The sequence below is a fragment of the Dipteris shenzhenensis genome, chromosome 32 (genome assembly GCF_047967505.1).
Source record: "Dipteris shenzhenensis isolate YYH24624 ecotype China chromosome 32, Dip_SZ_1.0, whole genome shotgun sequence".
NCBI lineage: Eukaryota > Viridiplantae > Streptophyta > Polypodiopsida > Gleicheniales > Dipteridaceae > Dipteris > Dipteris shenzhenensis.
In genome coordinates, this window is record NC_141627.1 from 8243332 (window position 1) to 8259755 (window position 16424).

Here is a 16424-nt window from a genome sequence, read left to right on the forward strand (position 1 = left end):
CCATGAAAACATTGAAGGTAGGAGAAGATGAATGATGTCCCAATAAAGCACTTATTAGCTACGCAAGAGAAACACAAGCAATAATAATAAGCCAGCTACAAAAAAGGCATTACACAGATCCTATGATGAAGGATACCAACTCTAACTAACCATGCAAAACTATTAATAATCAACTCATGAAATGAAGCATAGGCTAGCCTCAAGATGAAGCCAGCAAAATAAAGCATCTTTGAGAAGAAAGGTAATAGCTAGCAGCTCAACTGACAACTTATTAAGAAATAGATCAAAGAATTGAAAGAAGAAGGCTATGCAGAAAACAATCGAACACTGTGAGAGCATCTAGATCATAACAAAGGAGAAGCAAAATAAGGAATCACATAGCAAGGAAAGCTATTAAGCACCCCAAGAGTGAGAAGGCTACGCAAAAAGAACCAACCATGCAAAAATCATGCACAAGAGAAGACAAGGGAGCCAAGCACAGGCTCATAACAATCCTGCCAAGAAATCACAATCCTACTGACTTGCAGTGGTGACAAAAGCTCACCCCACGCCTAAGGAATGGCACTTTGTAAGATTCTCGTTTGGATAATCATTGACCCATGCAACATTTGTAATGGCCTTGAAACTTTGCAAGGGTCTTTTACACAATTTTTATGGCCACTTAGTAACATCAAATGGTTGGGTCCAAATGCTCCATCTCTAGAGTTCAAAAAATTGCTATGGGCGCATGAGAAATTGGGCCTATTCGATCTATAAATGCACATTTTGAGGGACAATGGCCTTTGTCCACCCATGCCTGAAGAAGTGCACTTTATAAAAGTCTTGGGACTCATTCCCTCTTAGTCCGTAATCCATTTCCTTAATCCACTAGTTTTGAGGCCCTTTTTTAGTCCAAAAGTCCCCCAATGGGTCATATAAATCCCGCCTATTACCATGGACATGAAACCTTTCACACATTATGTCTCCATATGTTGGATACTTGTGCAAAGTTTCAAGCAAAACCCATAGCATATCTACTTTTTCTGTACATACAATAGATAGAACCTCCATGTGGTACTAATTTGCATCAAGATCTCATCCAATGGACACTGGACCTTTATTTCACCTGAATTATTTATCTTATGCTAGTTAATATCAATTTTGAGTTATACCTTTATCATAGGAAACATGAGACAATTGGTTCTTACATTGAAAATTTTAGTTCAGCATTGTACATTGTGCATTTCATGGCTTCTAAATTGGTTTACCCTTTTTAGCATATTTTTCCTTGAGTTGTACTTTTATCTTAGGAAACATGAGATTGTCATGTGAATATCAATTTATCACTGGGCATCGTACATGTAATTTCACTTTTATTGGAATATTAATTTAACATTAATATTGTATTATTATTCTTTACACGTTTGACAATTCGTATTGACATCAATTTATACAATCCTTGACATTTATAAAATTTCATTTTAAACTCTTCTAATATTTTTTTGATGTAATAGACGAAATATAATCTTATAAATAAAATCAAGATAATTTTCCTACAATGTATATCTTATACAAATGCTCTACAAATGTTATATATATATCTTGACCTCCTCTTCCTCCCCTTCATAATGCTCTATTAGATTAGGTTATATCATATGTCAGGTTGTGTTAGGTGATATTTAACAATTTAAAACTTCCTAACAAATTTTTAACATGCCCTTAAAGATTCAATAACTATGCCCACTAAATCCCATGGGAATGCACACCTCTTTTAAAGTTCTTAGGAGGGTTTTACACTCGAGTAGATGAGTGCACTCTACAAGGGTGAGAAGATGTGGTGGTGGGATCCCATTTGAGGTTTCACATGTTTGCTACTTAAAATCAGATTTGATAATAAGACGGGTTTCACCTATTTGCTACTTAAAATCAAGTTCAACAATAAGACGTCATCCAAGGCATGGACAAAGAAAAAAAAATTGAAAGTTTGAGGACCCCATTCTCATGTTGATCTAATCAAATGGGTAGAAGTTGCTCCAATGTTTGGTCATGTGTGAAATACATTAACATATTTAACATGCCCTTAAGAGTTTTAATAACTACACCCACTTAATCCCATGGGAACACACACTTCCGTTAAAATTCTTAGGAGTATCTCATACACAAGTAGTTGATTGCACTCTACAAGAGTGAGAAGATGTTGTGGCAAGATCCCATTTGAGATTTCATCGGTTTGCTACTTTAAATCTCACTCGACAAATAAGATGTCATCCAAGTCGCATACAAAGAAAAAAATTCTAAAAGTTTGAGGACCCCATTCTCATCTTGATCTAATCAAAAGGATAGAAGTTGCTCCAATATCGAGTCAAATCATGTGTGAAATACATCAACACCGGAACATGATTTCGTGCTGTCATGTGAACTGTGGCATACGTAGTCCTAGTGGAAAGAGGCAAAAACTTATGAATTTCAACCAATCATGCATTACTCAAGAAACCTTTCCCTACACCCATCTGAAACCGTTGAAAACCAATAGCCAACATACGGAACTATGGGCCTTAGCACATGGATGGGGCTAGCATGGGTTTAGGATGGGAATATTTTTACCATCATTACTCCCATCCTACACCAAATGGTGTGGAGTGGCCACTTTTTCTCCCATCCTGGACCATGGCCTCTAGACCCTGGCAACTAGAATGGGTTCCCCTTTTTTAGGGATTCAAAAACATGGAAGGATGACATGAGTCCTTGTCCCAACAAGGTCCCCACCTCTTAAACACATGAAATGATGCCGTGTGTCCTCTTCCTCCTAAACCCATCCCTAGTTCTTTTTCTGTTAGCACATGGTGGGATGGGAATAGGATAGAAATATGCATGGGACCACCTTTTCCCATTCCCATCCTATTTCTTCCCATGTGCTAAGCCCCTATATATAGCCTGTGAATCTAGGCTGCGGGTTTGCGACGGAAATCCATGAACAGGCCTTTGAATTTGCGCATGTGGTGAGCTCGCAGGCAGCAACGTATGGCAAGGCTCTCATCCCGTGTGGGAAACATAACCACCAGTCCCTCGACATGCTCGTGAGCTGGAGTCATATACATGGGCTTCCCCCACCCAAAATCGGACTCATACACGGGCATTCTGGTCCAGTTGGTGATGATCAGGTTTGGGGATGCCCCTAAGTCAGCCACTGACTCCACCATCTCGTACATTTCCAGCCGTTGCTCCAGAAAATCGATAGCTGATCGTAAATACGTATCGTCCAGCCTTGCCACCGCATCGTGAATCTTTCCAGCTGTAGAGTTCACGGGCTTGGAAACGACGTCTCCTGCCGTTGATGTGGGAGTCGCCAGGAATACGACATTCCCACAGTAGCCTTCTGGAAGCGGCGGCCTCAACCTTGATCTTCCGTCAACTGCGATAAACACCTTGGTTTCTTGGTCTGGAGAGAGCTCCCGGGCCTCGCAGGAACACTTCCACGTATGCCCCGCTAGCATCTCGAACGTAGTGTACTTCACCACACCCTCGCAGTTGCCGCCTTTCAGCTCTTGTAACTGCTCAATGGACACTTTGAAGAGTCGTGTAGCCAATCCGTTTGCCGGTGTTTCGTGACGAGATTCAATCGTTTCTTCTTTTCGCGGAAGCCTCAGTTTGAGGAACGGTTGATGCTCCCCGTGGGGAAACACTGGCGCCGGAGGAAATCTTGCTTTCAACATTGTCCTATCGAAGACTGGCTGCAACCTAGGTGCCACTCCCCGTGCAAGGTTTGACCATGTATTGATAAACTGAAACCAGCCCACCCCATCAGCGATTCGATGATTCGCTCCAACGCCAAGCGAAACACCACCGCACTCAAAGAACGTTACCTGCAGCCCAAGTTACCAGCACGCAACAACATTTCAACTTCTACTAGGAATGAAAACGAATTCTAGTGTTAAATTTTGAACTACATAGTCAAAGTGATGAGAAACAGTGGAAATTGCTACTTGAAGGATAAGCAATGGCCAAGCGGTCCAGTCCTGTGAATCGTCCAGTTTGGGAATAAGCTGTACAAGCGCAGAACCCCGGGTAAAGTCTCCAAGGTCTTCCATTCTGGTGTCCGCCGTTGCTTTTACTAATAAAACACCAGCTCCGCTGCAGTTGATCTCTAGTCGACCATCGCGATCTTTTTGCAGCCTGCCTGCCATCGGGTAGTACGGTACAAGGGCTGCACTAAGAGCCTCCAGGAGAATGTCGAGAGAGAAGAAATTTGCACTTCCATCTGGCTTATAAAAGTACAATGTGTGCACGTAACCGTCCCCACTCAGGACGTCCATATTCGACTGCCACAGTATCCTTGGAGGAGTTGGGGCTTTGGGTAGAACCATTGCCGAGGTTACTCTTGTGACAGTCATCTCTGCGGCAGTAGATGAAGAAATAGAAGTCATCTCTGCCGCATTAGGAGAAGAAATGAAAGTCCGGACTCTGTAGAGGAGGAAAGAAGGAGACGAACAAGAAAGTCACTGCTGCAGTAGATAAAGAAAGCAACGATACTTGTAGAGCAGGAAAGGAGGAGGTGGCGCAGGTCCCGTAACTTGCCAGGCAGGCATGCTACAGCGCCGATCTTTGTAGCGATTGTGGAGGTTATGACAGTCCTCTGTACAGCAATAGGCAGAGAAGAGAGACGCGTCTCACACAAAAGAAACCAGCAATCAGAACAACAACAAGGTGAATACTTAATAGTATTCAACAGGCCTGCCCAAGGTGATAGAGAGAGAAATTGAGGAGAGTGAGAGAGAGGGGAACTTACTAAAAAACCAAAAGGATTTTGTTCGTGACAAAGAAGTATATTTCACTCTATGATAGGCTGCCAGTGCCTTCATCTGAAGGACGTTATCATTTCATTCGTGACAAAGAAGTATATTTCACTTTATGATAGGCTGCCAGTGCCTTCATCTGAAGGACATTATCTTGAATACATGAGGTTATACACCATAAAAGGTCTCTTTCAATCGAAGGCATAAAGCAGTAGAGCATTGTCTCTTGTAAGGAACCTTAAGCAGAAAAGAAAGAGGAATAGCCAAAGGCACCCACAGCTCCTAATATATCTGCCTTTCAGCCTTAGGCTGATAAGAATTCCATCCATCCCTGTTTGCGTGTAATACTAGCCATACTAAAGGAAAGCACCAAGGCTCCCTGTCAGGTTGAGAGTTTCATGGAATCTGTTTGCGACTCTCTGTTTGGGTCAGGGCTCTATTTAATCTAGTTAATCGTACAAATGAGAATATTATCCCGCATCTTCCTACAGGATGTTCAGCCTCTGTGTCTCAATAAATTCATGTTAAGAACACCCCTCCATTCCCATGCATGCCTAAGGCAACCCTCCATTACCTGGCATGCCCAAGACTAAAGTGTCCTTCCAACCTGATGGCAAGAATCTCTTCAATATTTAACATAATACATATTGAATCTTGGCTGCTGTATCCAACCAGCCTGTAAAAGGAGAGGACGTTCACTAATCAGGAAAACCAATTCCTTCATCAGAGACAAAAGCTCCTTCAGCTTCTACCACATGGTGATCAAGACTTGGCTTCAGAACCCAGGTGAAAAGAATGCAGAGAATAAACTCCTCCCAACATGAAATACCAATTTCTCCTCTGGAACAAGGCTTCATGATTGATATTAAGGGCATCATAAGCTCATTCACAGAAAGGAAGGTCCACCTGAGCCTAATATAGGGCTAATTATTTTGGAAGCTTTATAAGTTCCCACTGTGGCCCTCAGATCCATGGATACACCTACCCATTAGGAGGTTGGTCCTGGCATTTCATCTCAACTACTGAGAATAAAAGGCATGGAATGGACAAAGTAAAGTAACCCGTTTGTCGGCAGTAGTCTAGCCATGGCTCGCTGGTTGCTTGAATCTACTGTGTCTGTTAGACCCCTGCGTCACTGGAGCAACGTTTGGTTTGTAACCCTGTACATCCACCTATTATCAACTTCGCCGAGGAAGACCTAGCCATTCCAGCTTCAATGCACTTAATTGAGAGTTCTCGAAATATATACTGCACAAAGATCCCCAACTCATGCATTATACGGACAGCAGCTGCAAACCACAAGGCTTCTACTATAAAACACACATTTGATGGCTCAGCCTCTGAGCTGCCAAAGATTTCACAGAGAGCTCCCTGCCTACCTATCCTAGCCTTGACAAAAGCATTCGCCACTCCAAAAGGTGGACCCGTGGTGGGATGGATTAGATCTTTCCAAAACATGAGACCTGAATGGCGGCTCAGAATCTGTGGTGAAGGCGATTCGTAAAGTGCTTGTCCTTTTATCAAAGCTCCTTCGAACTTTGTCAAAGGATCGTTGCCTGGATCGCTTCAATAAACTATCCAACTTGCGGTCCACGGCATGCAAATACTTGCCATCAATACCGCTTGCTCTTCTGATTGAAAGGACGACACAACCGCAAGAACCTGACTTGATGTTCTCATATCCACAGCTTCCACTCCACTGCGAGAGGTCAAACCGAATTGATCAAATATTCTCCCCATGTGGGCGATTCGTAACGCCTTTAAACCCTATGACAGAAGCTTACGAAAGGGAACGTCGTAGTCGCATGCACGTTCATCTAAGCTAACAAGAAGATAAGCCCTTGGAAGATAGTCTTGGAGCACTGGAATGACAATTGAGACCTTCATCTATACGAGTTTCGGATATGGGGTTTCCTGAGCTGTGGATGCATTCTAATGGATTACCAAGTCCTTTCACAAAGAGACGAATGGGATGTGGACAGGCAGAGGACCTCCTGCGAACCTCTACAGCCCTCCTCCCGAGCTGCCTCCTCGCTCGGCACTTTTCTGATGCGACATGTCTTGTCGCAGCTTCATCCAGCACGTATCTCCATCATAAGCACCAAAAGATCTTCGTCGAGTGTGTCCTGCGGATCCTGAAAAATCCACCGAAAAGATCCAGATCTCCTGTAAACTTGATCACAGAACCCTCGGGGATGATAGTCTACCCCAAAACCCCGCATCTTTTGTGAATCTAGACTCCCACAACCCATGAGGCAACATGAGCGGGCCTGTTACTGCGCAGATGAAGAAGAGGCCATTCTTCTTTTGTTTGAGGAGCTCGATTGACCCACCTACGAAGGCCGTGCTAGTACTGCAGCGTGGATTGTTCGAAGAAAAGCTGAGAAAAGACGGATTGTGTGCGTGAGGAGAGTTGCTACAAAGAGATCAGAAAGAAGCAAGATTTGCCGGGGTGCTTGGCGATCAATGGCTACGGTGATAGCGTCTGTTGGCAGCGAAAGTAATAGAAGACAACAGCCCCATAAAGAGCTGCAATCTTTTCTGTCAGAACCTTAATAACCTCAATTAACTGATGCATAGAGAACCCAATCGAATATTTCCACGTGTGCAAGTATAAAAAATTCAAAAATAAAATATTTTACCTTTGGAAGGAGAGGAATCGTTCCTATACCCTTCCCAACAAAAGACAGAATAAGAGGCATGTTCGCTCCATTGCTTAATGGAGCTCACACACTAGCCATTCAAAAGAAGAGGCATGCTTCATGCGGAAGGGACCATTGCTTTTTATTAGTGGAGCTCCAGATTTTGATGAATTTGGTGGTACATACTAGCCATTTAAAATGGGCAGAAAAACAGGCAAGCGAATGAATGCTCAATTGCTTAATATAGCTCATTGCATAATGGAGACTAGACAAGAGCCATTCAATGGCTCCGTCTGGCCTTCCAAGTTCCAACTCAACGTCAGAGCAAAAAGTTTCGTGTCGATGTGGGAGTTAAGCTGGCAATTCACATACCATGAGGATGGCAATGTATAGACCATGTAGAGGTAAGAGATCTTAGGTTAGTAGTAGAAATCTGATGCTCATAGTCTTGAGCATCCTCAAAACTACTTGGTTTTTCATTATTATACGATGAACTCATCCCAATTAGTTGAGTTTCATAGTATTATACGATGAACTCATCCGAATTAGTTGTCTATGAAACTCAGTCATCACCAATGAACTTATCCAAGCTATATCATACAAAGGACTCATCCAAGATACCTATGAAACTCAGTCAAGGACTGATCTGACACTACATAGACCGTGAGGATGGCAATGCACAGACCATGTAGAGGTAAGAGATCTTAGGCTTGAGCAGTAGAAATATGGTGATCATCCTCAAAACTTCCTGGTTCTTATTTATCATACAGTGAACTCATCCAACTTGAATCAACAAAGTTTGCTCACCGGTCCTTGTTCAAGCCCTTGTCCTACTGGAACAGTGATAAGATTTCCAAGCTAAAAAGATTTTTGGATTGGCCCACTACTATAGAAAGCACATTGGTGCTAGTACAAGTACTTATGCCATCGCGACTCTTCTTTCCTAAGAATGCCACCCAATGGTTTATTTCCCTTACTAATGCTACTTTGAATTATCCTGCATATGACAAACATTATATTCACTGAATCCTATACCGTTGGCTTATGCACCCTCCCTGAGCATTTTCTCATGTAGCGCTGCCTTTGCTGCATCGGTGGCTTTCTCTTGTAGAAAAGTCATCTTCTAAGACATCTTCTTATCATATTGCTCAAAAATCCCTTTGAGGTTAGAAGTCATTAGGTGCATTGCAACTCCAGCGGACTAAGCTAACAATTTGGATTTGCCATCCATGTAATTCTTCAAGTTGGTTATCACAATCTTGGAGATCCCCTTGAGAAAGAGGCATCACGTCCTTTGAGTTACTCTACTGCTGCTTGAACGTGCCAGAACTTCACAGTTCGTCTCGTATCAGGAAAGAAGTGCATTGTCTTCTTCAACACATCTTGGAGGTTTGTTGGCAAGCTAGAAAGCTTGACTTCACCATCTACACTAATCTGAGCGTTGGGGTATACATCTAGAATATCATGTCTCTTCCACTGCTTCTCCAAGAAGTGTGCTTGTAAATCGCCTCCAGGAATGCCTAGCGCCTTTTAATCATGCTTTCAGTGATGTTAATCTTCTGACCTTAACAAACTATGTGTCCCTCCTTCACATTCACCTCCTATACCAACCTGGTGAAGTAATTGAGGGCATCCAAATTGGGCTTTTGAAGAGCGAGTAAGGATGTCACGATTTCAAGATCAAGGGAGGAGAGGCTCTCGTACTGTGCTATAGAGGGGGAGAAAAGATTGTGAGAGAAGCTGCCTGCAATTAAAATCGCTCATGATTATTTGAATGGCACCACAAAGCAGCACCCTCCTTGGATTTTGATTAATTAAGGTGGTGGTTTAAAATGGCTCAAACTTTGATTAATATAAGGTCCATGGCATTCGGCATTTGTCTACTTTGCTCTCATAATCTGACCCTACTTTGCTACTTTGCTTCATGCACCCTCCTCCAGGTCTCTTTCACGCGTGCTCTACTTTGCTCCACGCTCCCTCCTCCAACTCTCATCCACTCATCTGCTCCCTGCTCATCCGCTGCACTACTCACCCACTCTTTTAGCCATGCCTATTACTATAACTATCATCCCTCAATACAATGTGATCCCAATCTTGTCTGCCTTCTCGTATAAGGTCATTGTGTTGCACTCATTAGGACTTGAAATGCTCGCTCTTGTGCAATCTTTGTGTTCCCTCGTTCGATTCCCCCCACATCTGCATATCACCACCTTAGATGGCATGCATACCTCTAAGATCTATATGGTTGTGCTCTATGGATTCCCTAGAGACATTGACGAAGGGCTAAGCATTTTCAAAGTAGAGGTCTCTCGTCTAATAGGGGTGTATTCTGACTCCTGCATTTGTGCAATGTACACTCTTTGGCCTCTCCATCGTTTCCTCCATTAGCTCCCCAAAAAATTCGAATGCTGCAAGCTGGGCTGGCCTCTATGAGCATCAGCAATCGGCAATATTGAGTTGTACAAATATCCTCTTGCTCAACGAGGCTCATAACCACTTAGCAATGACTGGATGTAATCTTTTGGCCTCTAAGGCTCTCAGCAATCTTTTGGCTCACTGGATGTAATCTTTTGGCCTCAACGAGGCTCATAAACACTTAGCAATGGCTAGATATAATCTTTTGGCCTCTTAGGCTCTCAGCAATTGCTGAGTTTTTATAAATGTAATCTCTTTTGTTTAATTTTTTCTCCATGAGGCTCTGAGTATAAATTGTTGTTAATTTTTACATAAACTGTTATTCGATGTAGATGTAATCTCTTTTGCTCAATTTTTACTCGATTTTTACTCGATGAATTGTAGTTGATTATCTAGATGGCACCACTCGAGCCTCCAGTCATCGCGGTGGGTCCAATTTTGGCTTGAATGATTATCTGGATGGCACCACCGAGCCTCCAATCACCGCGGTGGCTCAAAATACTTTTGCCCTCATTTAGGATTTTTTGCAACAGGGACTAAAATAGCAGTGAAGTAGGACTACATTTTCCTTGGTTTAGGACTAAAATAGTACTAAAATAGCTCTAACAACCACCATGGTGGTTGCATGGAGATACATCTAGAAATATACAATTAAACTTTAAAAAAATGCAATTGACGATATGGCCCTTGAGGGGGGCCCTTTAGGGGTAAGGGCCATATCTGTTGAGAGTTGTGGTGCCATGAGCACTTGTAGAGCAAAGGTATGAGCAAAGGACAAGCTGCCACATGGCATGGAGGAAATATCCCACATGTGAGCAAGCATATGGATGTAAGTACCCTCACCTATAAAAGGGAGGTTCATTTGAAGTAATATCAATCAAGCACTTTGCACTATCTCAAGATTCTCTCTATGAGTCCAAGTTAATCTATCTTGGAACCTAATTGACTTGAGATACATGTCATGAGCACTCTCTTCATCATGTTTCCACATAGGTTCCATCCACCTTAGAGTGCTCCATAGATCCTGAGGCACGCATGTTTTGTCATGGTATCAGAGCATAGGTCTAGCTCATTAGTAGTTCACTAGGATTGCTCCCATTCCTAGATTAGTTTTAGAATGTAAGATTAGTTTTAGATCTCGAGAGTTCTTCATTTAGAGAGTTGAGTTCATTGTGAGCTTGAGTGTGTCTTACGGAGAGAGGAATTTTTCGTCCATTCATTCCGTCCATAAGAGAGAGATTTAGTTTGTGAGAGTTGCTTCGTAAGGAATAGAGATGCCATTCCTCCATGAGATTGAGAGAAATTTCATTGTGAGAGAGAGCTTCAAAGGTTCAGATTCATAGGGAGAAAGAATCTCTCTATTGAAAGAAATCTGAGAGGAACACTGACACTCCCAGCAAGCATGTCCGTGACCTCCTGTCCCAATTGCAACCTGCAATAAGCTCCCGTTTCTTGGTCTCCTTTGAGAGCTCCAGCTTCGGCCAGTAGCTTCTTCTACAGTAGCAACTTTGGCTGTGCTGTAGCCTACATCTCCTACATCTCTTCGTCGATGGCAAGGGACTTGAAGAGGTCATCACAAGAGCAGAGTTCAGCGTTCTGTTGGGACGTTGCGGGAGCTGCAATGGAGGAGTCAGGTGGCGAAGCGTCAAAGGCAAGCAATGAGTGGGAATGCAAATGTTGCGAATGTGGAAGATTTGAACACGAGAGCAAGTGAAATCCTGGCAGAGGAAGAGTCGAATAAAGAGACGAAGATGGCGGCAAAGAAGACGAAGACTAAGGCGGAGGCGATGGTGCTGGGGAAGAAGGAAGTTGGAGCGAAGGCAACAAAAATCATGAGCTGTTCTGAGAAGAAGAGGTCACCATGGAGATGGAAGCAAAAGCAGCAGAGCAAGGCGGCATCATTGGAGGGGCGCTCGAGCGATAGTCTCTTCAAGTTCTTCAACAGAGCTCCCTCTGCGTGATCTGTAGTTCCCTCTGCGTGATCCTACAGAAACCATATCCCTCCTCACAGCTCCACCGACCAGAGGTGCAATGGCCTCTCCATCGTCATAAGGCTCCCGTCTCCACGGCTAACTCCAGAACCCACCAGCTTCTACGCAGCTCTCCAACAAAGCACGCTGCAAGCTATGCCATCGGCTGACCAACGAATCTCACCTCCAACTTCTGCAGCTCCTTGCACATGGACCTTCCGATTTCGTTGTTGCTCTTCATGCTCCTCCCGTCGTCATCGTCGTCACGCCTCTGTAGCAGCCTGCAAAGTCTTTCTTTTTGTTTTCTAAGGATGAACCTTAGGCCACATGGTAGTCCATTGATAGGACACATGGCAGATAAGGTTGGGTGTGTGTGGTTAAGTTCAACTTTGGTTAAGTTTATAGTTAGGTTCAATTTAGGTGGACCATGGTAAAGTAAATGTAACCTTGGGTTAAAAGATTGCCACATGGCACAGTGCCACCCAGAGCCCCTGCTAAGCACAGTATGGAATTAGCATGTGAATCCCTGTGCCACATCATCAAAGGCCCTCTTCTTCACAAAACCTTCAACAAGGCGTAACTTGCAATCCAGGAGGAATTTGGACAGGCTCCAAAAAGGAAAAGTGATTGTCTTTTTGAGCTCTACGCACTTGTCAGATCAGAATCATTGTATGCAATTAGACACTGCCAATATTGAAGAAATCAATTGGTAAGACCTTTGCAACAAATGACAAATCAAAGCATGAATGCACACATCGCTATCATAAGCATGCCAAAAGCACAAGTGTATGAGATGACCACAGCATAGAGCATGGCATCCACACAGAAAGCATTAAGGCACATGGAAGAACAAAGCATCATGCATGAAGCTACGTCAAGCAAAGAAGCAAACACCATTGTCATCAAGCCATGAGCCAAAAGGTGACATCAATGGAATGTATTGAAAAGCAAAAACCTTGCCAACCTTGCCTATATGTTTGTAATCAAACCTGACCACCTGAGAGTAGCTATGAAAGCACCCAGGGGAGGTATTGACATGTAAAATCCACACTTGACCACCTTAAGTAGCAATGCATGCACTAAGGGGAGGTGATGGAATGTAACTCACATCTGACCACCTTGCAGTAGCCAAAGGATCATGGCACCAAGGGGAGGTGTTGAGAGTTGTGGTGCCATGAGCACTTGTAGAGCAAAGGTATGAGCAAAGGACAAGCTGCCACATGGCATGGAGGAAATATCCCACATGTGAGCAAGCATATGGATGTAAGTACCCTCACCTATAAAAGGGAGGTTCATTTGAAGTAATATCAATCAAGCACTTTGCACTATCTCAAGATTCTCTCTATGAGTCCAAGTTAATCTATCTTGGAACCTAATTGACTTGAGATACATGTCATGAGCACTCTCTTCATCATGTTTCCACATAGGTTCCATCCACCTTAGAGTGCTCCATAGATCCTGAGGCACGCATGTTTTGTCAATATCGACATGCATTATACAATATCCAAGATGCCATTGGATAAATATGGCATGTCGATATGGCCCTTGCCCCTAAAGGGGACTCCTTAAGGGCCATATCAACAATTGCATTTTCCTTGGTTGCACAAGGAAATACATTTTCCTTGGTGCACTAATATATAACTCCAAGAACCAATGTGGTGGTTGTCTTCTATTTACCGTTATTTGTTTGTTCAAGCTTCCAAGGAGAACACATGGCTCAAGCTACCACATGTCCTCCCCTTTGTTTGTGGTTAATAAGTAAAAATAGGTAACTCCATAACTCCAAGAACCAATGCGGTGGTTAATAAGTAAAAATAGGTAACTCCATTACTCCAAGAATCAATGTGGTGGTGGTTAATAATTAAAAATAGGTAACTCCAAGAACCAGCATGGTAGTTGCTCCAAGCCAAACTTGAATTTTTATGATCTGCATCTGCACGTTGCCCAATGATAGGTGGCAAAAGGCTATGTGACGACATGTGGACAAGCCAGAGACTACGTTGCAAAGCAGGGTAGAGCTACATAATGTAGTCAGGCAACAGACTGCACTATGCAAAGCAGGGCCAAGCTATCGTGTGTCAAGCTCTATGGTGTTTAGAATGATATATTGCATCTAATTATTACACCAGTGCGGCATCATGACACTTGAAAATTTCCCACGAGATCACAGGTCTATCCCAAATTCAAAATCTCACCCAAGAGCGTGTCACGTCATTGCCCCAAAAATAGTTCCGCAATTGGCTACACCCAAGCGAACAATGACCCATTCGTCATTCTCTAACATCAATCTTTGTATAAAAGTAGTCGATCGCTTTGCTAATCACACAATACGATAATCCTTGTGACCTTGTACAAGGAATACACTATTCAAAAGTTTTGCACTTGTGTAAAGTCTAATTTCAATATTAGACTAAAGAAAGTCCAAAATGATGAATATTGTGCTAATGCAATTTTTTAAGCTAATTTTTAAAACCAAATATTTACTAAGATTACTAATATGTTCCCTATGATGAATAGTGTGCTACTGATGAATAGTGTGCTAGTGTGGTCTTTTGAGATAACTTTTAGACCTAAGTTTAGTGAAATAACCAAGTACTTATCATTAACACCTTTTAGTGATTAGCCAAATGCTATATGCCCTAAGGTTAACCAAATATTTGCTATAATTCATCTATCTTATTTAAAATGTATACTTCTAGATGAAAATAATGAGTAATGCTATGATTAAGCTAAAAACAAAAATTATATATGCTATAGTCAAAATCTTTCCATGAACACTTTACTGTTTATCATTTCTCAAATAGATGAGCATCCAATTCCATAGAGTAATTAAGTTCCTAGAGAGTACATGAGTTGTTCTCTTCGAGAAGTGGTGTATATACACCTTTAATGTGTAAAAATACTCCCTTTTAAGTATAAGAATTAGCTCATAAACAATGTTAGTAATTTTGTGATCCTAAAAACATCAATAGATGACCAATTCTCTTAGAAGGGTGCTATACATATAAACCTTCTTGGTTTAAAAATACACTCTATCTGTAAAAAATCAAACTCATATACAATGTTTATTCACATCAATGAGAGTAAAGCGATCAAAACAAACTAAAAACAAATTAATGTACTTGATCATATACCTTAGTGAGACCAAAAAGATAGATTGCTTTACTCCGTGTTTTACATAAAGTTCAATTCAAAGCTCTTGGAGAGCTCTTGACTACCAAGTTCTTAACTACCATGCTTTTGAGTACTAAGCTCTTCAGTACCAATACCTTGACTATCAGGGTCTAGATTACTAGGCTTTGTCTAGTGTGAGGTTTGAGGTGCAGGCTCATCACTACCTCCTAGGAACTCTTCCTTACTAGGAACATTTAGATAAGTTATTCAAGATTTGAGGTTCTAGCTCATCATTACCTGCTATAGGTAATCCTTCCTTGCTTGCCCCACCTTCTCCACTTCCTTGTGCTTCAAAAGAGACATTTAGTAGCTTAAGGGGTTTTAATTTCTTTCTTGTTTCCACTTATCTAGCCTTCCGTTTTCATTCAAGGTAATGGATTTCTTCTTGCCTTTGGCCTTCCTATGTGATGAGTGCACCTTCCTTAACTCTTTATTTAAATCACTATCTTATTTATCCTCTCTTTCTTTTTTAATTCTTGTGAGCCTCTACACCCTCTCTTGAACACTGCTCTCAGTTTCTTCTGCAGCTTCATCTTTAAAGAACTAATGCAATCAAAATCTATCATAGTAATCCACCTTATATTTGGTATGAATGATATCTACATTAATACCATTCCATAACAATGCCTCAATTACAAAACCCATTCGGTTTAGTGCTACCATAACTCCATCATTTAATAAGAGTTTTAGAATATCGTCTAAAGGGATTTAACAAGATCATGTCATGGCATAGAACTAGACTATGGTATACTTTTGAAAGTGGATACCCAACTATAGATGTCTGTTAACCTCTTGTTAATAGGCAACTCGGGTTAGCTAGATAGTAATGAAGAACTCAGATGGTGAAGCTGATCTAGCAAAGTGATTGTGAAGTGACAAGGACTTAGACAGTGATGGGTAACTTGAGCTCCCAGAGACTAAGGACCAAGGTGAAAGTCTAGCAAAGCCATCCAATGGCAGAACACGGTCTACCATAGAGGCTAGACTAGTTTTAAAAGGTGGTGAACTTGCCTTAGGAAGTTTGCAAGAAGAGTTCTTAGATATACGATTAGTTTGTAACAGAGCAGCTATTGTTGTAGTAGTGAGCAGTTTGTGTGAGAGATAGCTTGTTGCATAAGGATTCACAAAGCCTCTCATCTAGTCAAGGCATGGAAAGGATGAGTATGAGAGAGTTACCAAGTGGGACAATGTGACTGAGCAGCCATGAGCTGTCACAAATAGACCACTCTTTCATAGTATAATTGATATTGGGTTTTGACATTCTCTTATCTTTTCACTTGAGAAATGCATTCCCTATCTTCATACAGTTTGCCTGCTTAGTGTGCCACCATTGTTAGTTTTGATGTTTGATTCATTGCTTTTGTGACAACCTTCATCCTTGCACAGTCACCCATAAATTGCAAGAGCAAGCATCTTAACTATGAGCTTGTTGAACAAATATCGAGAGAGGA

At 42.0% G+C, this 16424-nt stretch overlaps 1 protein-coding gene across 2 annotated transcripts; it reads right to left on the reverse strand.

Annotated features, from left to right (window-relative positions):
* Positions 1–2640: 2640 nt before the first annotated feature.
* LOC147880259 (shikimate O-hydroxycinnamoyltransferase-like) lies at positions 2641–7281 on the reverse strand. 2 transcript variants are annotated; one of them, XM_087370837.1, is made up of 3 exons: positions 7050–7281; positions 3963–6907; positions 2641–3842 (listed from the first exon to the last, which is right to left on the reverse strand). In XM_087370837.1, exons 2-3 carry the CDS (start codon positions 4401–4403, stop codon positions 2922–2924), a joined length of 1362 nt encoding a protein of 453 aa, XP_087226963.1. In that variant the 5' UTR covers positions 4404–6907; positions 7050–7281; the 3' UTR covers positions 2641–2921. The 2 variants fall into 2 exon arrangements, with proteins under 2 accessions (XP_087226963.1, XP_087226964.1); XM_087370838.1 differs by having other exon boundaries at positions 3963–6471; positions 6775–7281.
* Positions 7282–16424: the final 9143 nt, after the last annotated feature.